The sequence below is a fragment of the Phasianus colchicus genome, chromosome 23 (assembly GCF_987193195.1).
Source record: "Phasianus colchicus chromosome 23, bPhaCol1.hap1.1, whole genome shotgun sequence".
Taxonomy (NCBI): Eukaryota; Metazoa; Chordata; class Aves; order Galliformes; family Phasianidae; genus Phasianus; species Phasianus colchicus.
Genome location: NC_143458.1, coordinates 5,663,937 through 5,688,854, shown reverse-complemented (window position 1 = coordinate 5,688,854; position 24,918 = coordinate 5,663,937). Strand labels below are relative to the sequence as shown.

The window sequence follows — 24,918 nt, the reverse complement described above, 5'->3', positions numbered from 1 at the left end:
GCTGCAACAAGAGGAAGGCAATAAACCCCACCGCTGTGACCCGTTGGCCGAATTCCCCAGCAGGGACCCGCGGAGCGGTCAATCAGCGCGGCTCCTCCCCACCGCCAGAGGGCGCTCCGCCCTCCCAGCAGGGGGCGCTGCTCGCCTCCCCCAGGAGGGGGCGGAGCGCCGCGATAAGAAGAGAGCTCGGATTGGCGGGAGGGACCTCTGCGGAGCGGTGCGGGGATGAGAGCGGCGCGTTGATTGGTGGCGGGCATCCGGAGGGTGGGGGAGCGTTGAAGGCCTGGGCAGTGGTTCCCCCCCTCCCCGTGGGTCGGCCCCCTCTTCCCCCCCCCCGTTTGCTCCCCGGCCCCCACACCTGGCCGCCTCCCGAGTCTTTTCTTGACGACTTTTATGCCTCATCTTCGCGGGCGGGGGCGTTTCAGCCAATCAGCGCGCGCCGCCGCTGACTGTTGCCAGGCAGATTATGCTAATGAGGTCCGGGCGGCCGCCCCCCCTCCCGCTCTGCAGCTACCATTGTGAGGTGAGGACAGGTGGGGGGGTTCGGGGCCGCAGCGGGGCCGGCGGCGGCGGCCGGGACGCGGCAACCGCACGGGACCCCCTCAGGTAACGCGATGGGACGGTCCGGGAGGGCAGCGCGGTGCGGGGCCGCAGCGGGGTCGCGCCGGGGGTTTCGGCCGCGTTGTTTTAGTCGCACCCAAGATGGCGCCCGGAGCTGGCGGCTGCTGAGCGCTGCGGCCGGGATAAACCGTTCGCTCCCGGGAGTGGGGGGGGGGGGGAAGAAAGGCGCGATCGTTCCCCTCCCCCCCCCACACCCCGCGGGAGAGGTACGGTCCGCTCCCCGCCCCAGCCGGGATCCCCCACCCGCCCCGGCCGGAGGGAAAGGGGCTGCCCCCACCCCTGCCCCCCTCCCCGGATGGTACAGTCCGGACCCCGGCACCTCGCTGCGGGCGGGGGGTGTGTATGCGTGTGTGTGTGTGTGCGTGTGTGTGTGTGCGCTGCAGCCATCTTGTTCCCCCCCCAGCGTTGTGGGCGCTCAGCCCCCCGTTACGGCGGGCCGCCCGCTTTCCTCGGCCCGCGCTCAGCCCGGCTCCCCTCCCTCAGGCAGCCGGGCCTTCCCGTCTCCTCTCCTCTGCCCGCTCGGAGCGGCCTTTCGCCGCCAGCCCCTGCCCCTCCGTCCCCCCCCAGTGCTTCCCTCAGTGGTTGGGGCTGCGTGAGCGCCGGGCGCCCCGGCAGAGGCGGGTTGGGGGGGGGGGGGGCAGCGGGGGTCACTCACGCTGTGGAGAGCGGCGGCGGGAAGGGGCGCACCTGCCCCCGCCTGATTGGCCGCGTGCCTCGCGCCCCCGTTTGCCATTGGCTTAGAGAGAGGAGGGGGCATTGCGCCCCATTCCTCGGATTGGCTGCGGTGGGGCGAGGAGAGTATATAAGGGACGGGTGGGGGCACCTGCGGGCTTCAGCTGCCCCTGCGCGGAGCGGCTCGCCGTGGGGAGGCTGTGGGGTTGGTGGGAAGGGCTTGGCAACCCGCACTGCCGTGTTGGAGGTACCAGGGTGGGCCCGGCCAAGGGCAGAGCAGGACCGGCCCCCTGTTTGTGGCTCCTGCCGTGCTGGGTGCTCTGCAGGCCTGCAGGACAGAACAAGGGCCACGCGTAGCTTCTGTGTGTGGGCTCTGGTAGCTGCCTGTGTTGTGCTCAGATTGGTTTTGGCACCGGTGTTGGTGGTTGTCTCAGCTAAATGAGCTCCTTCTTGTGGGCCGTGGGATGGCTGCTATGTGTGACTGATTTATTTCTTTATGGGACCTCTTGCTATCGAGGTTTGTAGTGTTGAATTGCTTGATCTGCTCCTGTGTTGCTCTGGTATTGAAAAAGAGGTAAACTGTTGAGTTAAAATGGAAAAAACAAGGCCTTGGGTCTTTGTCTTATAGGCCCTAAAGAGACAGCTGACCCCACAAAAGGTTCGTTATCCTGCATGAGAAACTTCATGTTGTGTGGAGGCTGCTCTTACAGGCTGCTTGTTGTGGATCCCTGGAAGGAGCCTTTCCAAAGCTTAAAAACCTCCTTCGCAGGTCTTTCATTTTTGAGCCTGGTCTTCACAGCAGGAGGACTGAGATGAGCGGGCAGTGTTTGCTGTTTGGTTATCTGCACACAGTTCTTCCATCACATTAGTGGTGTATTCGTGGTTCTTACAGGCTTTCAAAGGACAAGTGAGCTCAGTGCTGGCTATCCCTGTGAAATGCATATCAGTATTTCTATTTACGAGTTTTAATGGCAATAGAGACTATATTGAACTCCTTCTTCTATTACTTTTTTCAGCAATTGAATTTTCTTCCTCTTGGCTAAACCAGAAGATGAAATGCTTACGAATCAACTGATTTTACAAGAGGGTTATTGGACTCTTTTGTAGTGATAAAGTAATTGGTGGTCTCAAGCCTCCTAACACCTTCATTTTCAGGAGCAGTAAGGAGGTGTATTTCTCAAGTTAGTCCTAAAACGAATAATTTGTCTCCTGAAATGTGATGCTTTTTGGCACTTTGCTGCATGCATTCTTCTCTTGTGTACGAGCTGTTTGAAATGAAGACAGCTTTATTACCTTGGTGTAGGATGAGATATTGATGTGACTGTTGTTATCTGTTGGAATAACTGACCGCTTGCTCTTGACAAGAAGTTGGTGTGAGGAGCCTGCTTTCATCTGACACCTTTCTTTGCTATTAACCTGCCTAGGAAATCCTTAGGTGAGCTCTGTGATGTTAATTTGCTTTGTTGTAAGCAGCTACTTTCAGTGTGTTTCTGACCACCTGCAGCTGCTGTCAGCTGTGTAAACAGAATTTTAATTAATTTATAAGTGTAGCTCATGGAGGCTGACTTAATGTTGTGGATTTTGTTTTGGCTTAAACAAGAGCTGAGCTGTTTGCCACTTCTATTTTTTGTGTCAGCGTAGCATAGAAATACAAGCGGCCTGATGTGTTAGGTGGGCACCTGCTGTAGTGTTCAGGAGGCCTGGTTTGTTCTGCAGCAGGCAAGTCTTGGGTTTTTTAATGGGCAGAAAAGAGGTTTTGTCATTTGAAAGCGGTGATTTAATGTGGAGGGGTGGGAGAGGGAGGAAAGAAGCAGCACAGTTTGCAGGAAGGGGAGCAAATTGCAGCTTTAAGTGGAGGAGGAATAGGAGGAATGGAACTGAGTGTGGTGGTGGTGTGGTTTTGTTTTCAGTTAAAAAGATGCATTTGCAACAGTGTAGACACAGTTTGATACAGATGCTTTCATTCTCTTCCTTGTTACTCTGAAGGAAGTGCCTTCCCTGCTTTGTTCCTTCATCATTCTTCTCTGTCGTTTATAAACCAAATCAATTAAGTAAATGAGGTCACTACCTCGAGCAGCTGAAGCCTGAGAGTTGTGGTTTATGGCAGTGGCAGATGCTGAGGATGTCACAGGGACCTGAGAACACAAAACATTTGAAAGAAGAAAATGACATGAAAAATGTAATAATGTGTTCAGAAAGCTGAGGAGGAGGAAGAAATCAATTATAGGGGTGACTAAGAAGAACATGTGTATAAACATAAATTTTAAACTTGTCTCTTTGCCTACTGAGAACAGGAAGGACAGATACAGTGAGAAACACTTGGTTATACAAGAACTAAGGCTGCACAGAAATGTCATCTAGAGAGGGAGCTGCATCTCCAAGTAGGTCTGCAGCCAGGTCTGTGCAGTTCTCCTGTAGGATGTAAATCTGCCTTGGAATTCACTTGCAGTTCTAGATTATCTCCTGTGTTTTGTGGGATAAACAGACTTGTAGCTACTTCTGTGGTACTTCCAGAGAATAGCTGCACCATGCTGTGGTATTGTTTTTGGAGCTTAGGCAGTGCCCTTTAATGCATCACACAAGCCCCTTCATTGATGCAGCAGCAGAGGACTTGCCTTGGAGATCTAAGAGGCCTCTTCCAGCTCGTTGTGCTGTGATGGATGTGGTGTAAGGATGCAGCTAGATCAATTCATTATGTGCAATTTGAAGAAAGAGTGAGTTGGTGTTTGGCTGAGTTGTTCTATTTATTATATGACTAAATAAATTGAAGCCATTTTTCCTTTTGTGGAAATAAATAATCTCTGCTGTCCCAGCCCCGTGTATGATTTCTATTTCTAACTCGCCAGTAAAGCATAAATATTGTGGCTATATATTACCTGATTATTAACATGCAGACAATGCACAAGAGCTGAGTTCCTTGAAACAATGTGTTTTTGATGAATGAGGATGCAGAGGAAGAGACAGCAGTCGTGACTCAGTAGTCAATGAGGTTGGAACCCCAGCGTGCTTCCCAGCCATCCTGCTGCAGTGAGAGCATCTCCTTGCCAAGGAACCTCAGGAAATGCACCAACTCTGCCTTCTAGGCAAGCTGGGGTAATTAACTTAAGTGTGGGATATAGCTTTTGCAGACACATGTGATGTTCCTTTTGAGTATCATAAATCACTTTCATATTAAAAGCTGGAGGAAGACCCGTGGTCATAAAACCCCCTTTTGTAGCAATCTTGCTGTCCTTGCATATGGTTAACAGTGAAAAAGAGTGGTCAGTGAGCTCAGTACTTAAAGAATTAAGCTAATAGCCACTGCTGTTATTGCTGCAGGGAACTCCAGTCTATATGCAAGCCTCTTTTACACTGGGGAGTAAATCACATTAGCTTTTTTTATGTGCCATTATTGTAAAGTGGCTTCTCATGTGAGATACTGCAGTGGCTTTATGACTCCCTGAGAAGGAAAGCAGATTTCTCCCTTTGCCCAGCTTTAATGTTCCTCCATCGCTGTCATCTCAAAGAAGGGACAAGGATGGATGTTTGGCAGCTGCTGGCTCTGGTGCTTTCTCAGCAGAATGTTCTTAATTGAACTTGGAGAGCTCTCTGCAGATGAAGTCTCAGGAGTTTTTGTCTGTATCTCCTGTACAGCCCAATGGTTGAAAGAAAGTCTCATTCCCTAATAGCAGCTGTGTGAAGAAAATATAGGTGCTGTTGATCCTTTTTATGACTTTCAGAGCTGAACTTCTGTTTGCAGTGCTCAGTGGTTTCACTTTTCAATTTCTGTCAGAAATCCTTGCACGCCAAATAAAAAGAACAGCTGCTTTGCTGTCTTCTGAGCCCTTTTCTCAAAGCACTGCTCGATCCCATTCCCAGCTGATGGAGTCGTAGGGGCACCTGCAGGGTGATGTGGTGTGGATGCTGAGGCCTGCCTGCAGGTAGGTAGTGCTTTCATCAGCACTTGTCCTTTGGGAGGCAGATGACTGCTGCTGAGGACAGCAAGGATAATGAGGACGTTGTGTTGGGTGGTGAATGAGGTGCTTTGCCCCAAGCAGAGTTCATCCAGAGCTGAATGTGGCAAATGGGGAAAGCTGCTGATTTAATGATACAGCTTCAGATGCTGCTGGAATGGGAGAGAGGGGTTAGAGATGTATTGTGGAGGTCAGGAGGAGTTCTCAAGTAAGATTTCCATGAAGATGAAGAGCTGGTCAAACAATGACATAAGAAGCTTTCCATGCAGAGGAGAGACATCACCATTAATGAGCGTTCTGGATTGGATGAGGAAGAACTGAAGATGAGGGCCATAGATCTGTGGCAGCTGCAGATCTGCAGTGGGTGTTAAGAAAAGGAAGGTAAATACAAACAGCATACTGAAATGAACCAGTTTCCTCCTGGACAGGTTGTTGGTTTACCTGCACTCACCCAGTGAGCAGGCAGCTGGGTGTTTTGGTGCATAGGTGTAGAGGATGGTTCTGTTCTGCCCTGTGTGTCTGCTGACAGCACTCCAACTCCAGATCAGATGCTTAGCAGCTGTGCTGAGGTCCTGTAATGATTTGAAGTCACAGAGCTGTGCTATCATACCATGTTTGCACTGCATCCTGTTGCTGCCTTGCTGTTCTGATGCACTGCAGTGATACTGGGCTGTATTTATACCCACTGCTGCTCCAGCTCATGTCCTTACCCAGTATGGATTGGGTGAAGCACACCTGCTATTCTGGGGAGGAAAATGCTGTCTTGAGCTATTGTAAATGGTTTAGCATGTTGTCATTGCTTCCTGCTTGTGTGCGTGCTGCTTATCTGGCTGTATGTAAGTGTTGGGGTGGTGACAGGACTGCAGGTCGTGTGTTGGATGACAGCTCCCAAAGTGTGTGTGCCCCATTAGGGTGCTTGTTGTGGTGTTTTGCTCTATTGGAAATGCCTCGTGTTGTATGGGGAGAAACCTCAGCAACTGCAAAGCATATTCTGGGGGCAAACGGTGCAGAGGGCAAGCAGAGAATGTCCCCTTGTGTGCCACTTGTTTGGTAATATTGGCACTTTGATTTAAGCCTGAGGTCTCATGCTTCTGCTAAGAAACTAACAAAGCCTGCAGCCAGACCCTGAGAGAGAAAAGTGCTTTTCTTTACATGCTTCTCCTAAAGTGCTCTTGTTAGCAGGATTAATGTGGCACCACGTGGCCTAACGTACTCATTGTGATTCCTCTGCAGCTAATTTGATAGGAATAAAACGCTGAGGCTGTATGTGCTGAGCTGGACGTCTGTTGCTTCCTTGTGCTGTGTGACATCTCTGCTGATTGAAACCCACAGGGAAATCATTGAAATCTTGAGGCGCTCTGGCTGTCAGTGTCACAGCTGTAATGATCTTTGATGGGGGATATGAGGAAGAAAATAAGGTCATACAGGATTAATTAGGGAGCGTCCTATGTAGAAGGACGTGGGAACGAAGTTGGTCATGTCTTTCTGTGCTCAGTGTAGGGAAGGTTCCTCGGGTGCTCGTTGCCTGTTGGTGTCATTGTGAGTTTGGTGGTGATAGCAGAAATGATAAGAAGTCAGGGATGGAGCAGTGGTGTAGGAGTGCATCCCATGGGGGTGGATCCCAGGCCTTATTTTGTAGTACAGATGCTCAACAAATCCTGCAGCTCGTGTTCTCTGGCTGTTATTGCTACACAACTGTCTGTATTTCATTTCTCTGGGAAACAGCCATAGGTAATGGCACCATTTATAGAAACCACACCACTGAGCCCCTGCGTTGGCTCATCCTTGCTTTTTTCCCTAACATTTCAGATGTGTTAATGTTCAGAACTAAGATAAAAATTGAAATCAGTGTATTCTGCTTTCTTTTCCATCTTTTTACCTTTTTTTTTTTGGTAGATATGAATCTTCATGTCTAGTTTTGTCTATTTAAAGCCCATGTGGAACTGTGAGTCTCCTTCCCACTCAAGCTGTAAGTTATTTGTGCCTAAATGAGCTGCTGGAGTGAGTCAGCAGCTGCCCTCAGACCTCCAGTATCTGTGGTGGGGAAACTCAGCCAGAGCTCCCACTTGTTGCACCACGTGGAGCAGGCCATGCCTGTGCCTTTCTCGTCATTTAATCTCTGATTAATTTAATTGCGTTCTTCCTAACGATGTAATTCTATTATTGTTATTTTAAAAATCAAAACAACAAACCGTGAAACCTTTGCCACTTATTGTTCTGAGCAATTAGGTATTGGTTAATTGGTTAAACTACTGGCTATTGTTCGTCCAGTGACCTGAACTGGCTCTTGTTCCTGACTGCCATTAGTTAACAGGAGCTGTTTGGGATGAACAGAGCTGAGCAAAGTTGACAGGAAGGCATTCAGTTTCATGTGAAATTGTTCAGGCTGTTACTGCCATAAACACAGCCCCGTTCCTCAGTGGTTCTGCAATCACCAAAAGGTCTGAACCCAATGAGACGAGGCATGGAGTTCAGTGAAAGTGGGAGGATTAGATAGGATTAATCCTGGGATTTTCTCCTTAATAACGCAGCGAGAAGCCTTGAGATAGCAGGATAAAAGGTACTGTGTAAGGATGGGTATTTCCAACTGTATCAAAGCTTACGTGAGCTGTAATAGAGAAATTATATTTATTTGTAAACAACCCACGTTTCAGCACTCTGAAAGCACGGCTGGGTGTTCTCTGTCCACTGCTGCAGCTCTTTTTTTTTTCCATATTAATGAGATCCCCTAGCTAAAGCATAGCATGCAGGTACACCTGTTTCTTTCCTTTTCTCTTCAGTGCCTTTTGTGAATGCCTTGCAGTGAACCATGAGAACAGAGATAGCATTTCTGTTCATTTATCCCAGGCCCTAATGCAGTGTGAGCCCAGTAAGTGAGAGCCTCCTGTCGCGTGTTATGGCATGTTGCTCAGCATGAGACAGCAAATGCTGGGCTCTGGCAATGCCCAGAAATAACTTTCCCAAACTTTGTGTACGTGGAAGTGATGTGATTTCCTTTTTAATTTATTTTTCCCCCCAGTATTCAGTTCAGTGATGTTTCTGTGCTGTTGATTTCCGTGTTCTGGCTGAGGCCGATGGTTCAGTCAGTGCTCAGGTCTGCAGAGCTTATTCATTTGTGGTGAAATCAGCAGAAGGCAGAAAATGACTGCTTTTTTCCTTATCTTTTTTTAGCTTGACGTTGATGAGCCAACTGCTGGCATTTATGGGAATAAAATATGACTAAAATAATTTGCATTTAAAATGCAAATGAATGAAAGCATCAGCAAGGAGCCTTCTGCTTTCTTCGTGGTGCACAGACAGGGTGCTGGCATTGGATCAGTCCAGGGAGGCGCTGAGTATAAAGCAAAGTTAATTGGAGTAACTGAGAAATGAAATGGGCTCAGCCTTATGCTAATTCCAGGGCCTGTGGATTTAGCGTGACATTAGAGACGAAGAATTGGGAAAGTGCTGAAGCACTGACTGAACCAATCACCAGAACCATAAATTACCCTTCTGAGATTCCCAGTGGCAGATTGAGAGGCCTCAGTAAAATTGCAGGAGGTGAATAAAACATAGCTTGAGAGCAATTTGTCAGGATCTTTGGACTTGCATCAATTAGAGTTTACGTTTCATTATTCTTTTTCTCAAAGTTGCCTTTGCCACATTACCTGAATGCCAACTGGGCCTGCCCTTCCGTGCAAGGAGAAAGCTGTCTGTAAGTGTGAGGCCAGCAATGCATCTCTGAGTGTATCCTTTCCTGTTAGAAGTTTAATGTTGATTTTTGGCATAGTTCATTGATTTCTGACCTTGTGTATGCCAGCAGAACCACGTGCAGAATGTTCTGCTGCATGCTTGTGGCTGAGGAGGGATGTGCAGGAGGAGTTCAGTACCCTTCAGTGCAATGGCTGAGTTCTTTCCAGCTCCTATGAAGGAGAAAATAATTAGGCAACATGCTTGAGAATGGAAGATGAGAATGCCTGTGTTCATTAAGTGAAGCCTGCTTTATTCTGCAGTATGTTCCTGTAGTGCAGTAGCTGATAGCTCTAGCTCCCTTCCATCACAACAAAAACAGGCTGTTAGATGTGTGTTTTCATATCTCCATCTCCTTTCCTTCTAGCCATGTTACTGAAGATCCCCTTGTCTTCTGGAAGTAGAAGCACAGTGAAGAGATGAATCTATTCAGCCAGACATTCCTCCAGTAGTTATTTCCCATCGTGGAGCACCACAGCAGGGAGGAGATGGACTCGAAAGAAGAAAGTCCTCAGGTGTGGCCTGACTCTGCTGAGCAGGACCAGAATGCTGCTCAGGTGACTTGTGCCTCGGTTTCTGCTTCTGCTGGATTAGGCTCAGTGTAGTGGCTTTGCAAGCAAATGTTCCCATTCAGCTGTTTTTTATTTTTTTGAAACTGTCTGGAAACTCAGCTTGTATTGGAGAGGAAATAGAAACATACTTGTAGTGATTCCAGAAAGTGAGCTGTGCAAACCACAGCACTGAGCACACAGGCATTTGAAATGTATGAAACCAACCAGTAGCAGTGTGCGTTCAGTGTCCAAAAATAAATATATACAGTTGTGGGAAAGTGAAAGGATATTCAGATTAATGAATATTAAGAAAATATGTGGTCTGTGGCAGCCCATTCTCTTGGCATCAATTGAATCAGCTGGAACTGTGGGTGGACCTTTTAGGAAAGTAATACAGTTTTTTCCAGTCAGACATCTGGGTAGTGGGGAAGAGAGAAATGTTAATTGTCACTGACTAATGTAGTCAGATTCTGCTGTATGCAGCTAGTCCCTCCATCTCTGAGACAATGCAGCTGAGAATTTTTAGAAGACTGATTTATTTCTTGGAATACGTTATGAAGAGAATGCTGCGTGTCATTTGAACCACAAGCCAAGGAATCTTGGCTTTTTTGGTAACTTCCAGCTTTGAAATTTGCAAAGAAAAGCAGCTTTCAGTAACCTGTGTTCTCTGCAGTGGGATAACAGTGCTGCTGTTTGCACACGGCAGTTAAAAGGTTTGATCAGTATTTGCAGAGCACTCTCCAAACGTGGAACACTGCATGCATTTTTACTGTAGTGTTTGCATAAGGATTTATTGTATGAAATCAGTGCTTAGCATCCCCTGGGGAGTGCCAGGTGTCTTCTGAAACAAACTAAAGGGTGAAATGAAGTAAATAAAATTTGCAGATGTGGCCTTATTTTATGTGAGAACACCAAGTGATGGATGTGGGTACCAAAGCTAGGTTTCCTGCTAACTGTCCTGTTTTTTCCTGTGCACTGAAAATGGTTTTCAACCCGTAAAAGGTGTCAACAGATAAGTATGTTCTTATTAACACTGGACTTATTAATTCTGGCTTGTTTTAGGTAATGTTAAGTCAAAATAAATTTATTTGCATTTAAACTGCCCTGGAGGTAACTGTTATAGTAGCCATTGGAGTCATTGCTTCATGTTTTCAGTTATTTTCCCTGTTTAAACAGTTGAATTGTCTGCTGATGCTGTGTTCATGCTCCAGAGAAGCAATCACAAACATACTGTTGCTGTCTTGTGATAGCTGCAATCCTATTTCTTGAAGCAATAATCAAAGTTAATAGATTCTGCTAGCCAGTTTATCAAACAGAAAAATTTCTTGCAACTATGGAACTAGCTGAAGTAATTATCATAAATCCAGAAAGCAAGATAGAAAATAAAGACAAGCAGTGCATGTAGTGGAAATGCTGAGGCACAGCCTGAAGCAGTGATGGAGCACCTGGTGGGATGGCAGGGCCAGCCCAGAGCAGCTCAGGTGCATGCAATGTAAGTGATGGAAGGGCTGCAGCCAGGATCCACCCCTTCCCAGCCCTCATTTAAGGGCTGGCAGTGGAGGTGAGGGGATCTTGCTGGAGATCCCTGCATACGTGAGGCTGTTGCATTTGAGCAAGTCCTCACTTGCTGCAGCCTAGGACTTTGCTGTTCTGCTGTCACTGCTGCTGCTTCCACCGCATTACTCTGTGCCAACAAATCCAATACAGAAGTTCAAATCCAAATGTTTTCTCTTAAAAACTTTCGAGGGATGTTCCAAAAGTTGTTTGAATGCGTGCCCTATACTAGTGTACCAGTCTTGAGTTAAAATGCAGGGTAAAACCTGGAACCAATGATAGTTATTACATCCAGATTTCTACACTGCTAATTTAGATGAGTTTATAAATCACAGAATCACAGAATCGTAGGGGTTGGAAGGGACCTCCAGAGATCATCGAGTCCAACCCCCCTGCCAAAGCAGGATCCCTACACCAGGTCGCACAGGTAGGCGTCCAGGCGGGTCTTGAATATCTCCAGAGAAGGAGACTCCACAACCTCCCTGGGCAGCCTGTTCCAGTGCTCCGTCACCCTCACCGTAAAGAAGTTCTTGCGCACGTTGGTGCGGAACTTCCTATGCTCCAGATAAATATATATATTTATATAATAATAATAATACATAATATATATAATATAAATATATATTATACATTGAGATTTCTAGTGTTTTCCTAACACCTGGTTAGATATTTGGGGCGTAAGGTGGTGGATGCCTCCACAACCGATACCCGCAGCCGTTTCAGTCCAGGATCTGTTTTTCTTCCAGGTGCACTTTGTCCCAGAAGCAGGGACAGTGGCACAGATTGTGTACAGCGAGGAGCAGGAGCGTCCCTCCCAGCAGGTGGTGTACACAGCAGATGGCACCTCGTACACCTCCGTGGACACGTCGGAGCACACGCTGGTTTACATCCATCCCGTGGAAGCTACGCAGGCACGTGTGGTTCTGAGCCCACCCCTCCCTTATGGCATCTAGGAAACAAAACAGGCTTATTTGAGATTAAAGCCAGCTGCCAGCGAGTGGTGTGACTGGAAAATAGCAGGCAGTTACTCCTAGTGCTTTTATCTGCCCATTGCTGAACAGGGACTTCATGCTGTTCGTTTCGGTCTGATGTGCAAATGTGGTAATCAAAGGATGTTGAGGTTATGAATTATGAAACGCTTGTTATTTCATTAAAGGTGGACAGGGTGGTAATTAAATCAAAAGTGTTTTTGAAAATGCTTAATAGTCTCTCCAGAAATTCTGCCTCTGCCTGTATTTGGTAAAAAGCTGAGAGATCTGTGTCTTCTAGAAGAGTCCTTGTTTGCACAGAGCACTTTTAATTATTAATTGTAACAATAACAGCCTTGCCTTTTTGCAGAAGATCTTGGTGAATTCAATCTAATTTTGTAATCTCTCTTCACAGAAGTTGTTGATTGCATAGGCCTCAGTTATTTTTCTTCATAATTATAGGAAATATCAAGGCTTTTTTTCCCCCTCTGATAGAGTGTGTTTATATGGAGTTAATATAGCATGCATCTGTACCTCTGCATGGATAGACTTTAAAAATCCAACAAACAAAACACAAATAGATATGCTTCATCAGAGTGCTTTATGTTCTTGGACAGAATAGACCAATATTGCTGCTAAGTGCCTGTATGTGACACTGCCAGCAGCACTGGCATAGACTTCTGTGGCATGATCTTGTCTCTTGTGCAGTTTTCAGCCATATAAAAAGCAGTTCCTATGTGGTGGGGTGTTCTGAGATGATAAGATACCAAGAGGATATCTCCCAGGAAGTTAATGACCAAGTGATTCTGCAACTCTCTGAATATTATCGCTTTGTCTAAATTAAAAAACGCACTGTAGTAATAAGATATCATCATGCAAAAAGCACCAAGGGAATTCTTACCATATCATGCTTCAGTTTGCTGGAGCCAGACTGCTCCAGTATGCTCGGGTGTTTCAAATGTTGGCCAAGCAAGCAGGCAGGCTGCTGTCAATGCTTAGTGTTCCTCTGAGTTTTGCTCTTCTGATGTAGCAGCTCTCCCAGCAGAGCTGTTCTTGAGGACTAGCATATGAATATTGGAGTTGTCATGTCTTCCATTAAATAAAAGCAGACATCCTCACCCTACCAAATTAATATGTAGGATGTGCTGATATCCATGTGCTTTCTTTTGAAGAGCTCTCTTTTGAACTTGGAGGAAGAAAAATGAACCTGCTGTGTTAACAGGGATGTTAAAAGCCAGCAAAGCAGTTATTCTTATGGGGATTGCATTTTGGTGGCTGAGTGATACTTGTGTGCGTTGGGGATGATCAACCTAAGGCCAGTTTGATAAGCCTTTTTCACTTTGTCTAGACTCTGTTTACAGATCCGTCCCAAGTGGCTTATGTCCAGCAGGATGCCACCACGCAGCAGGTAAGAGACATTTTCTTTGGGCTTGAGATTATAAGGAGCATTAGTGATAGAGCTTAAAGAGCTTACTCTGAATTTGTGAGATGGCAACCTTCAGTCATTTACCATCTTCCCAGTGATGGTGAACAAAAAGCAGGTATTGGTGAGAGACTGTTATCTTGGCCCTTTTGTGCATCAGTGTCAATAAAAAAGCATGAATTTATTTTTTAATACATGTTCAACAATGATATGAATTTACTGTCCTAGATATCATGAAAAATCTTTCAACAGTATTGCTTTAAGTCAGTCAGCAGGCTGATACATCTGACTTTATTTTAATGTCATTCTGGTGTGACTGAGTTAGAAGTTGTCCCCATACAGACTGATCAAAATACCTAGAAGCCCCTGAAAGCTGTCAAGGGGTAGAGATTGGTTTTGAGCCAAGCTCTCAATCTACCAGAAACTTCCCTGGAAAATAAGTATGGAACCTGATGGAACTCAGTTGTTGGCTTATTTATCTTTCTGGGATTTCCCTGGGCTGACGTGCTTGCCTGTAGGAAGTGATCTGGGAATAGAAATGCCCCTGGAATGGCATGTGTGAACTGGTGTGTTAGATCTGAATTATCACCATATTGCTAATGCTGTCATTAGAATGTGTATTGGCAGTCTTAGGGCAGAGTGGAGGGTTGAATATGCATTGAAAATAAAGCTTCTTGTTTAAAGGAGACCTAAACTGAGACACAAACAGGAAACTCTGAATGGCACAGAGGTGTTAGCTGTTTTTTTTACTTTTCTTTTGAAGGTGTCATTTTTGGTTATTTTTGCCGTATCAGTTTTGCTCCAGCAGAAAGCCAAAAAATGCTATTTGATTATCTCAAAGCTTATTTACTGGGAAAGCTTGCTGAATATGTGATAAAATTGGAGGGATGAAATACTTACCTGCAGTGCAGGTGACCCTGACAACAGGCTGTGAGCTGCTGCTCTAATATGTTGAGTACCAAGGGTGTCAGAAGTTCTTGTCTGTGTCTTCAGACTGCCCTCCTTTCTGAGACTGGCAGCAGTCCCAGCAGAACAATCTCATTATGGCAGTTACTACCTTTGCAGGTGTTTTTACATCAGCATTTCATGTAGGACATCCCTGAACAAAGGCATCTTTGTCTTTGAGAAGTTTTACTTTAAAAAAAAAAAAAAACTTTAAAATTTCCTTTTAAAATAACGCCTGTATTCTTTGCATTGTCTGGAATTTACATGGAAATGAAAATTAGATATATGTTTGAGGTGTGATCAGCAGTGAGAAGTGCTAATATGTGGTACAAATAGATGTGAGGTTGTATGAGCCTCTCTGTGCTGGCAGAGCTGGGGGTGTGCTGCTGAGCAAGGATGCTTTTCTATTGCCCCCAGCATCCAACGTGGCAGCAGTGGGCACTTCAGCTGTGATCCTGGAGGTTTCTGTTTGCTTTTTTTCCTGTAGGTTTATAAGCAGTTTCATAAATTACTTTTAATACATCTTTACGCTAGATTTGAAGTTTTAAAGCTATCTGCTTATGTTATGAATTTTCTTGTGTGTTCCTTTACTGCTGGCATACTTCACTGTTCTCAGTTCTATCTTATATTTATTGTGCACTCTGTAGTGGGGCAGAGGTTTTAATTTTAGCATCAAAGCTGTTTAACAGTCAGAGACACGAACTTGTAGCCACATAATGTCAACTGTAGAGAAGGATGGAAAGTCATGCAGTGTGCTGGCACGAGTGGCTGCATAGATAAGCAGAGCACCAAAGACAGGAGAGGTGATTCTTGAGAGTTCGGTTCTGCTTTATCACAGAATGAATGGGAACAGTATGTGATAATGTGTTAATTTTCCTGTTGCTACACGAAGATATGGTATAAAACTGAACAAATAATGGATGGTGTGGCCAAATAATGTAATAAAATTGTTGCTGGAGTTCTCTCACCTTTGAGTGCTTGAATCTCCAACAAGGTCAGTACACCTCTTTGTGTGATAATGTGTCTTGTTTATTTAAGAAGAAGGAATACAGATGAAATCAGGAGATGATTCTTCACTTTTTTTTTAAAGGAGAAGGAAGAAAGTAAATTTGGAAATGGAAGAGACAAAGACCATAGTTCACTGGTTTGCCAAGAGCTAGCTAATAAAGAGCTCATCGTGCTTGGCTTTTGCCACTTTGAAGCCCAGGCTGGGTAGCACTTCTGCTTAAAGGAGTGGGACATGGGCTGAAAAGCTTTTCAGTTTGGGTTTTGTGTCTTTCCTGTTGTCTCTGGATTTTTTAGGCTTTATGCAAATCTGTCATCTATACTAAAAATGTCATTGAAATGCTGCAGATTTTGACCTAGTGTAGGACTCCAGGGAGCTTTGCATGCAGGGCTCTGCCCGTGTAGAAGTGAAAAATGGAAATGATGCAGTGCTAAAATGAGTGCCTATAATTTTAGGTAACTGTGCTCTTGCCTGCTGCTGCTCAGAGCATGAATCCCACCAACCTGTCTGTGCTCGGCAGCGTTGCTGAATCCCCCCAGCAAATGGCTCTGGAGCAGGGTCAACAAGCAGATAGAGTAAGTTGCCAGGCACCCTTTTCTTTTGAATGTGAAAGTACACTGATTTCATTGCTCCGTTGTCTCAGGTGATGAACTGTGTCTGAGTGATATGGGAGGAGATGCAGAAAAACCCTAGCACAGATTTGTACTGTCTTCATCTCACCATGGAATATGTGATCTCTCTCTCAAGAAAATAACACAACACATTATCTAATACACAGAGAAACCTCATCTGTGGATTGTTTTGTCTTGAGCAAGCACCTTAAAATAATCTTTGCTTTGAGAAACAAAGTTAACAGAAGATGTAACTCTGTCACATAGGACCAACATCCTCTGGGTGTCCTTGCCAATCTCTTGACAGCTTTACTGTGTTCAGTGTTTCTTGTTCCCTACCTGAGAAACCTGTGTAGCAGATGAATATTCAGTGCACTGCATGTTGGTTAAAATGTAGGGAAAGTCAAGGGAAAATCTTCATTAAAATAGTCTTGGTGTTATCTCCTCCCTCACTGACTGTTTTTACGTGTGTTCTGGAGATTGTTTTCATCTGATTGTATGATAGGAGAAAAAAAGTACCAAAGTGCAGGATTTGACAGTTTGTACAAAACAAGTTGAAGTACAGCTTTAGGCTCTGTATAACTTCCAGAGGGCTTGGACTCCATTGCTGAAAGTTTTCATGAACATCTGGAACTTCTGATTTCAGTTTTTTCTTCCTTGAAGTCAGGCCTTGCCAGAGCTGTCCTGAGTGACTGTCAGCAGCAGGGATTTCAAGCATCACTCAGCATTCATGTATCGTGTAGCATCACTTTCCTTCCTCCTCCTTTCCTTTACCAGAGGAAGCAGAAAGGGTAGGCTAGCAGGAGCCTTCACTGCTTGTTTTTGTAAGAGTGTTTTTCTTTGTGAACCAGCTTTGACTGCTTTTGTGAATTCTGTCTTCAGGCATCGTTACCGGTGCATAACCAGGTGTTACCTCCTATGGAGGCAGTGGATGGTTCTGACCCTCTGGCACCGCTGCAGAATCAGATGGAAAGGATGGAAACAAAAGAGGAAGACGACGAGGATGAAGACGACGATGAAGATGGGGAAGACACTGACATGGATGAATGGGATCCAGATCCACCTCGACCATTTGATCCCAATGATCTGTGTAAGCATGTGAAGTAGCATGTAGTTTTGCAGCTGCCCTTTCTTGTGCCTTCACCAGGCCTCTACTAGATGGAGTCAAAGATCTCTTGTATTTTTAGCAGTAATAACTAAAGCCCTTTATATCCAGAAATGTATGCTCATGTTGGGCTTTGTCACTTAGAAGGCAAAGTGAGATAGTTCTTTATTTTGTGGGAGGCCACTCTCCCTAATCTTTTAAAAGATAGACAGACTATTGGAATGAATGTTCCTGTATCTGAGATGAAGATGCTCAGAGTGATAAGGCTGTCTCTTCTGAGCTGGTGCGTGAGTGTCTGTCTGACAGTCATGTCCTCTCTGACTTTGTGTTATAGGGTGTGAAGAGTGTAATAATGCACATCCCTCCGTGTGTCCAAAACATGGACCTTTGCATCCAATCCCAAACCGGCCTGTGCTGACCAAGGCAAGAGCCAGCCTCCCCTTGGTGCTCTACATAGACAGGTTTTTGGGAGGTGTCTTCTCCAAAAGGCGTATCCCCAAGCGCACACAATTTGGACCTGTAGAAGGACCCCTGGTTAGACAAACTGAGCTCAAAGACTGCTATATCCATTTGAAGGTAAGGGAGTGTGTGTGTGTGTGTGAGAGGAGAGGAATTTGTTAAAACTTTAATTTTTGTGAATTTGAATCAGTGGCTGTGACTTGATCAATTGCTTTACTGGACGTGTTCCTGTGTTGCTTCATTTCTGAATATAACTCAGAAATACCCAGCTTGCTTTGGCTTCCAATCTATCCTTTTATCCAAGAAGGCAATAATCATGATGAATATTCTAGCATTATGGTGTTATGGTGTATAGGACTTAAAGTATGCAATGCTGTGAATCACTGTCACGTAGGCAGAAGCAACGTGTAGACATAAAAATAGTCTGAGGATGTTTTGCAGTCATTATTTTGCATCATGCTATAACTTATTTTGTTTTTTCTTCCTTTCCCTTCTTCCTCCCCCAGGATGTAGGGGAGACGAGAGATTTTTCTCTCCCATTCTCCTTGCCAAGTCTATTGGCATGAGATAAACTGGATTTCACTAATTTCTATTTCATGTTTACTGGCTTGATTGTAGGAGTTACTCTATTTGCTTGAGATATGGTCCACAGTCTTAATTGCAGTGGTCAGTGTCTGACTAGGACTACAGGCAGGTTCAGTAACCAAAAAGAAGTTCATTTGAAGGAGTGGGTTGTTTTCTTTTTTTAAGAGCTTGAGGCACTGTGAGGCCTGAAATAGAAGAAGTGGGTGTGCTAGTTAAAAACATCTGACAACATCTGCTGTATCTGCTACTGAAAGTTCAGCTTCTTGTGCCTCAGTCACAGCTGTACATCACATTCTGTGCCTGGCTCTAATCACTACCTGTGTCTAAGTATTTTCCTGTTACTGCTTTTTCTTGGATCCCCATTAGCAAAGAGATCAGCTACGTGCTCATTGCTTTTCTGATGTAAATGTTATGTAGTCACGGCAGACTTTCTTTAGAAATTGGAATTCTTTCAAATCTGCTGCAAGAAAGTCATGTGTAACTGATTTTTATTACAGGTGTCTCTTGATAAAGGTGACAGAAAAGACAGGGATTTGCAAGAGGACCTGTGGTTTGAACTTTCTAGTGAGGCTCTTTGTAACTGGATGATGTTTGTGCGTCCAGCTCAAAACCATTTGGAGCAGAACCTGGTTGCTTATCAGTATGGCCACCACATTTATTACACAACCATTAAAAACGTGGAGCCCAAACAGGAACTCAAGGTATGGCACTGCTCATATTTGTGGGCTTACTGTTTCTACTGATGGAATCAATTTCAATTGCTACCTAATAAGCACATCTCCAAGAGCCAGAGATGATTGCTGTAAATAATTGGAGCATTTTTTAGGGCTTTTTCCTATGATAAAGCACATGGTGGCCTGAATCAAATGTCACTGAACTCAGCAGTCAGCCACTTACGGGTTTTAAATGAGTTTGGCTGAGACATAAAATGAGGAGGCTTAAAATTAGAGCATGTAAATGATTTGCTTGTCACTGTCATGCTTTACACTGCATATATTTTGCTGATGCAATCTAATTTTTATTACAGTAGTCTTATTCTTTTTAGTTCTGGATGCCCTTTCCAGTTAGTTCTATGTGCCTTTGACATGTTTTCTGGTGCCTTAAGTGAATGTGGTCTTTCACTTTACCTGGCTTTCCTAGAACTTTTGAAACTTTGCATGTGGAAAGTGATAAAGGATATTGTGACTGCTCTGTGAGTGACTTTTTGTTCCCTCTAAAAATATATTGATTACGTTGAGCTCAAAGCAGCATGGCTGGCTGAGACAGCCTTCCTTTTTAACATCATCTAGGGAACTGGGGAGGAAACAGAGGAAAAACTAGTATCAGGAAATGGTTTGTTCTTAAGAGTTTTTTGTTGCACATAAGTTCTTACAGATTAACAGAAGGAAGTTTTAAACACACTTTGCTAAACTAAAAGCCTGCTTATATGCTTGTTGCTGATTTTTAAGAGCAGAAACTTTTTCCTCCCCTGGCATCAGTTTTTAATTTGTTTAAACCAAATCACTGGGAACCTTATTAATCTATTCTAAATGTATCCAAGCCACGTTTTTCAACTGTTTTAAAAACAATTTGAAATCAGACTTCAATTAAATCTGTACAGACCTCCTTGTGAAAGCACCATTTTTCTTGCTTCGTGTGTCAGTAAGTGTCTTTAGGGGTAAAAGTGTTGGGGCAATTGACAGCAAATTACCTAGCCTGTATAATGTTTTCTTTGCCAAGTAAACATCGATAGGAATTTGTGGGAACTTGAAGTTGAATTTATGGGAACTTGAGCACTGCATGACAGGTGAGTTGTCTGGGGGCTCCATGTTTCCTCCTTTGTCCAGCTACTTAGGTGCATACAAAGTAACGTGTACATGCTGAATAAGTCTTCCAAGGTCTTAGAAATGCTGCTCATAGCACTGCTACAAAAACACCTGTGACTCAGTCAAAACTTGCCCAGGTTTTTCATGCTGGAAATAAGGCATGAATGGATTTAAGAACCTCTTTTAAAATTGAGCCTTTGTAAGTAAACAGCAAGATGAAAAATTGTGAGCTAAATTTAAGCATCTGATTCTAGGTTCTGGTAAACTTTGTCATTCATGTGGCTCTCTGCTGAAGGTTTCCTAAATCACTTTAATGAGAAAAGTGGGCCCAGCATGCTGCAGCCTGTGTTCTGGGAAGCAGGACCGTATTGCTTGAGACTTCTGCTTCTGAAAAACACTTTTACATGTGTCTCTGCATGCTGTGCTGCCTGTTGTCTGTGTAAAGACATGGGAATCCCTTGAGTTAAGAACTCTTCCTTTTGGTACAACTGCCCTCCCAAATAACAGTGCTGTGCAGTCAGATCTGCGGAGATGAATTTTCTTTCCTTTAGAATACTGGTAGCCAGGTGTGAGATTAACATTTGTATGAAGAGGCTGTACCTTAACAGTAGATGGACATGCTTTCTAAGCTAAGCTCTTTTATTCATCCGTGGAGGTATATTGAGTTCAACAATAGCCTCAGTGAGGCTTTATTAGCAAGGATGAAAGGAGAAAAAGGAATTCGGGTTGAGGCAAAATAAGCATGTTGCATAAAGAAACATTTTTCAAATGAATTTCTTTTGGTTCTTTTCTATGTAAGGAAGCATTATGTTACCTTGTATTTCCCACTCAAGGTGTGGTACGCTGCCTCTTACGCGGAGTTTGTGAACCAGAAGATCCATGACATATCTGAGGAGGAACGCAAGGGTAACGTGGGCTCTTCTGCCTTCTGTTTGTGCAGTGTGATGGTGGTTGGGTGACAGACTTGATTTTGAGTGTGGGGCCTATAGGCTGCTGGAAAGAAGTGTTTCTATACTTGAGTAATGAACCTATATGCTCCTACTTCAGATTGAGGGAACTTCTGTTGGTTGCACTGAGTCACACAATGCTGTAGGTGCTCTTTTGTGCATCTAAGTCATGTGAATTTTCCTCAGTGACCTTCTTGTCTTTCTGCAAGGAGCTGTAGTTGCCTCACGGGGCAGAGGGGATTGCTAAAAGCAATGTTAAGTGGGGCTGTGCTGGGTGTTCTGCAGTCTGTCTCCACTTGAGTGGAGAAATACAGCCCAGGATAGAAGTGCTTGGGGGAAAAAAAATGAGGCATTTAATTGATAGTGTCTGAAATGCTGTTACTGACCTTTCCAATGGAACATAGTTCTCAGAGAGCAGGAGAAGAACTGGCCGTGTTATGAGTGCAACCGTCGTTTCATGAGCTCAGAGCAACTTCAGCAGCACCTCAACTCCCATGATGAGAAGCTGGACTTCTTCAGCAGGTACTGGAAGCTTTATTTTTGTCCCTGTATAATGTTATTGCTCTTCAAGGTTTGCAGAATTAATACCTGCAGGTATTAGTAACCAACTTGAGTATTCAGGAGAGAATGGCTTAGCACCAGGAAGGTAAGAATACAGCACCAGAAAGCTGACTGGCTTAAGAGGTTTTGCCACAGAAAGAGCTGAAGGAAAATAAATACTTCAAGAAAGCTAGTGAAGTTTTTCTTTTTGTTTTGTTGGGCTTTTTTAACCAATGACTTAAACTGCAATATTTTTGTATGACAGAAGTGAAATACTGTTCCTTCCCTGATGTATCCAGATAGAGAGCTCAAAGAATGAGGCATCTAGTGCTTTGCCTCTCCTCTGAGGTGGAAAGATAGTTATCCTGACTATTATAAACTCAATCTAGAACCATCCTTCAGGGAACAGTAGACACTGGTGATTTGTTGTTCCTGAAATTTGTTAAGTGGCTGCTTTTTTTTTTTTTTGACACAGAGTTATTCCCTTCAGTTTACTGTGTCTGAGTGCCTTTTTTGGGAGAGATGTTATGGCTTCAGGCTTTAAATTAGATTGCTGGTACAGTTACTTCCCAGCACTCTGCACCCTGGGATGCCAGAAGGAGAGTTGCCATGGCTGAGCGCTTGCTGGAAGCTTTAGTCCTCTCAGTCCCAAAATTATCAAAGTAAATTATAATGTGTTCTGTACTGTGATTTCTCAGAGTGCAGCATAAGAGCACTGGTTGGTACCTGCTTATGGTTTTTGGTGTCAGAGCTTCTTCAGATTTTGCTCTTCGTTGCAGGCTGTTGGTACTAAGTAAGAATGCATAAAATGAGTGAAGATGCCAAATCCATCTCTTGTCTCTAACTTGAAGCATTGTGCTCTGCAGAGCCAGAGGAAGAGGTCGTGGGCGAGGAAAAAGGAGGTTTGGGCCAGGCAGGCGCCCGGGACGCCCTCCCAAATTCATGCGTATGGAAGTAACCATTGAAAATGGAGAAAAGTGTGAAGAAGGAACACAGGTATATTTGGGGGATGGGGAGAGGAAAATAAGATACCATATAGGCTGTAAATGTTTAACTAGAAGAATTTAGGGCATCAGTGTAAACTGAAGGCTTGCTCCTGCTTTATACCCATGTAAATTGTGATGTTTCTAGGTGTGAGTCTTTGCTGGGGGAGCACATCACTTCTGTTCTATAAAGTCTGTAAAATTGCTTGCATTTCTACAGCAGCTTTAATCCCGAATCTTGTAGCAGTGAGATAGGTTATTGCAGCTGTTTAGCAGCATCACAAAAGTGATTTAGACAGTAAAACTGTAATGGGAATTTAGGTTCACATTTGTCCTTTCTGGAACATGAGGTCAGAGCCTGCTCTTATAACTGTTGCTGGTGGAATTAAATCAGGTAGAGCTATGATTCTTTATGATGTTTTAATATTAACAAAGGGTCCTTCTGTCGGCCTACTTACTGCAAAATTATTTTGCTTGTGGCTGTTAGTTATATTCTACAGGAACCTAACGTGATACATTGATATAAATTAAATGTTAATTCTGTCTAATGCTGACTGGGCATAGGGTTAACATAAGACCCTTTTATGAAGGTGTCACAAGAAATCAGTGGCTCAGTTTTGTTGCTTAGTTAGAATGTTACAGTTCATTGCTGATTCAAAGGGAGGAATGTATAGATGGCCTCTGAATGTCTGCTGCTTGCTTTCTGAGCATCAGAATTGCTCTAAATTTTGTGCTATATGTTTGAGTTTGAGATGATGCCACCCTTTTTGCAAATTGAGCCAGCAGCCAGCTCCATGTCCCAGCTCTTCTCTCCAGAGAATTCTTGCTGGAACAATCCTGTGCTAATTTGTCTGAGTGGCTCTGGACTGGTGGTGGCTCACATTCTCCCAGCTTGGGAGTATGGCCCAGATGTAGCTCACGTGTGTCTGTAAAGTCGAGCAGGGAAGTGTCCCAGGTCTTTGGATGTCTGCCCACCTTCCTAATGACTAGGCACAAGTTCATCTGCCTGAGAACTTGAGGCTGGAGGTGTCATGACCATGGTTCTGTGTCAGCATGTGTGAAAATTTGCCACCTAGGCTAGGATGGGACCTTTGGATAGTATATTGTTCTACTAAATCTCCCTGTCTGGTAAGCACTAATGGTTTATAACAGCTGCACTCCTGGCATCTCGCTGTTTTTTTTTCTCCCACGCCTCCATTTGTGTTTGAACAGTAGTGGCCCCGAGCTGTTGCATTCTCAATGCTTTGCTTCATAGTTTGAGCTTTTAAGTTCCTTAGTTGCAATGTAAGTGATTATGTGTAAGGATCTATGGGTTTTTTCTCCTCATACTGAAGGTTTCTATCCAGAAGGAGTTATTGGACTTTTTGAGGAAAACAAATGTAGATTGTAGCATGTACTTCCTGCTCCCAACACCCTCCCTTTTCTTTTATAGTAATGCTAAAAAGGAAGAGAACATCTTTGTGTGATAAATATAAGTAATATATGCAGCTGGGTAGATGAGAGTATGCAGAACTTGGAAACTGGATAGTAAAACAGACTGTGCACAGTGTAATGATCTCATTTATCACTCTCCAGTTCATCATTCCAGCTAGTTTGCTAGAAACGGGAGACACTGCATATCAATGCCTGATAATGTTTCAAAGTGACAACAGCTTCAATGGGACAGAAATTCTCTGCTTTTCTTGGAGGTCCGATCTGTGCTACTCACTTTGGTCTTAAAATTTCTTACAGGTCAGCCTACATCATCTTTGGTTTAAGCAGTGATGAGGTCAGTAGTGCAGAAGTTTGCTTGGCTGTTAACAGCTGGGTTATTTTGATCCTCTGTGTCCAGTCAGATGTGGATGATGTTATGGCAAAAAGTGTTACGTTCTTGCAGTGCTTCTTCCTCAGTGCTCTGAGTGTTGCTGCTGTAGGTGGAGAACTGCTGAAATTATCACTGAAACATATTGGAATAGAGCAGTGTAGACACTTTTGTTTATGGCTTACAATGAAATATGTAGAAAACTGGTTGTCTGCTGAGTAATATCAAAGCCTTTTTCAGTGGGTGGGGGGAATAATCACTGGCTGTATGGTTTGCGATTTCAGGACTTGCTGCATTTTTCCAGCAAGGGGCAGTTTGATGAGGCCAGACAAGCAACACTGAATGGGCTGGAGCAGCAGGAACAGACTCCAGTGCCATCAGAGACACAGTCGACACTGGAACAGCAGTCAGAAAATCACCCACTACAGATCCAGCCCCAGCACGATGAGAGCGCGGTGCCTACGCAGAGCACCATGACAGCAGATGACATGAGGCGAGCAAAGCGCATCAGGGTAAGCAAAGACAATGGTGGCTCATGTTTTCTCTCACCCTCTCCATTTGCTGTAACCCAGAGAATGCTGGACCTGCCTGAAAGGAGCAGCTGGTCCCTTTCTCCCACTGCAGTATCCATTTCCAAGTCCTGATTAAAGCATCTCATTC

General features: G+C 44.5%; 1 protein-coding gene across 12 annotated transcripts in view; it reads left to right on the top strand.

Moving 5' to 3' along the window:
* The first annotated feature begins 375 nt into the window (after window positions 1–375).
* The window catches only part of PRDM10 (PR/SET domain 10), a 39,660-nt gene continuing 15,117 nt past the window's right edge, over window positions 376–24,918 (top strand). For 2 of the 12 annotated variants that reach the window (XM_031599747.2, XM_031599746.2), the window contains exons 1-12: window positions 385–606; window positions 9,343–9,532; window positions 11,827–11,991; window positions 13,397–13,456; window positions 15,878–15,997; window positions 16,916–17,123; window positions 17,473–17,714; window positions 18,680–18,883; window positions 20,821–20,893; window positions 21,339–21,456; window positions 22,341–22,470; window positions 24,543–24,770. In XM_031599747.2, the coding sequence (XP_031455607.2) occupies window positions 9,464–9,532; window positions 11,827–11,991; window positions 13,397–13,456; window positions 15,878–15,997; window positions 16,916–17,123; window positions 17,473–17,714; window positions 18,680–18,883; window positions 20,821–20,893; window positions 21,339–21,456; window positions 22,341–22,470; window positions 24,543–24,770 (1,617 nt within the window). In that variant the 5' untranslated portion in view covers window positions 385–606; window positions 9,343–9,463. Of the gene's footprint in view, window positions 607–807; window positions 828–2,747; window positions 4,387–5,515; window positions 5,628–8,139; window positions 8,941–9,342; window positions 9,533–11,826; window positions 11,992–13,396; window positions 13,457–15,877; window positions 15,998–16,915; window positions 17,124–17,472; window positions 17,715–18,679; window positions 18,884–20,820; window positions 20,894–21,338; window positions 21,457–22,340; window positions 22,471–24,542; window positions 24,771–24,918 lie in introns of those variants that run through there. The other 10 variants (XM_090123340.1, XM_090123343.1, XM_031599744.2 and 7 more) reach the window with 10 other exon arrangements.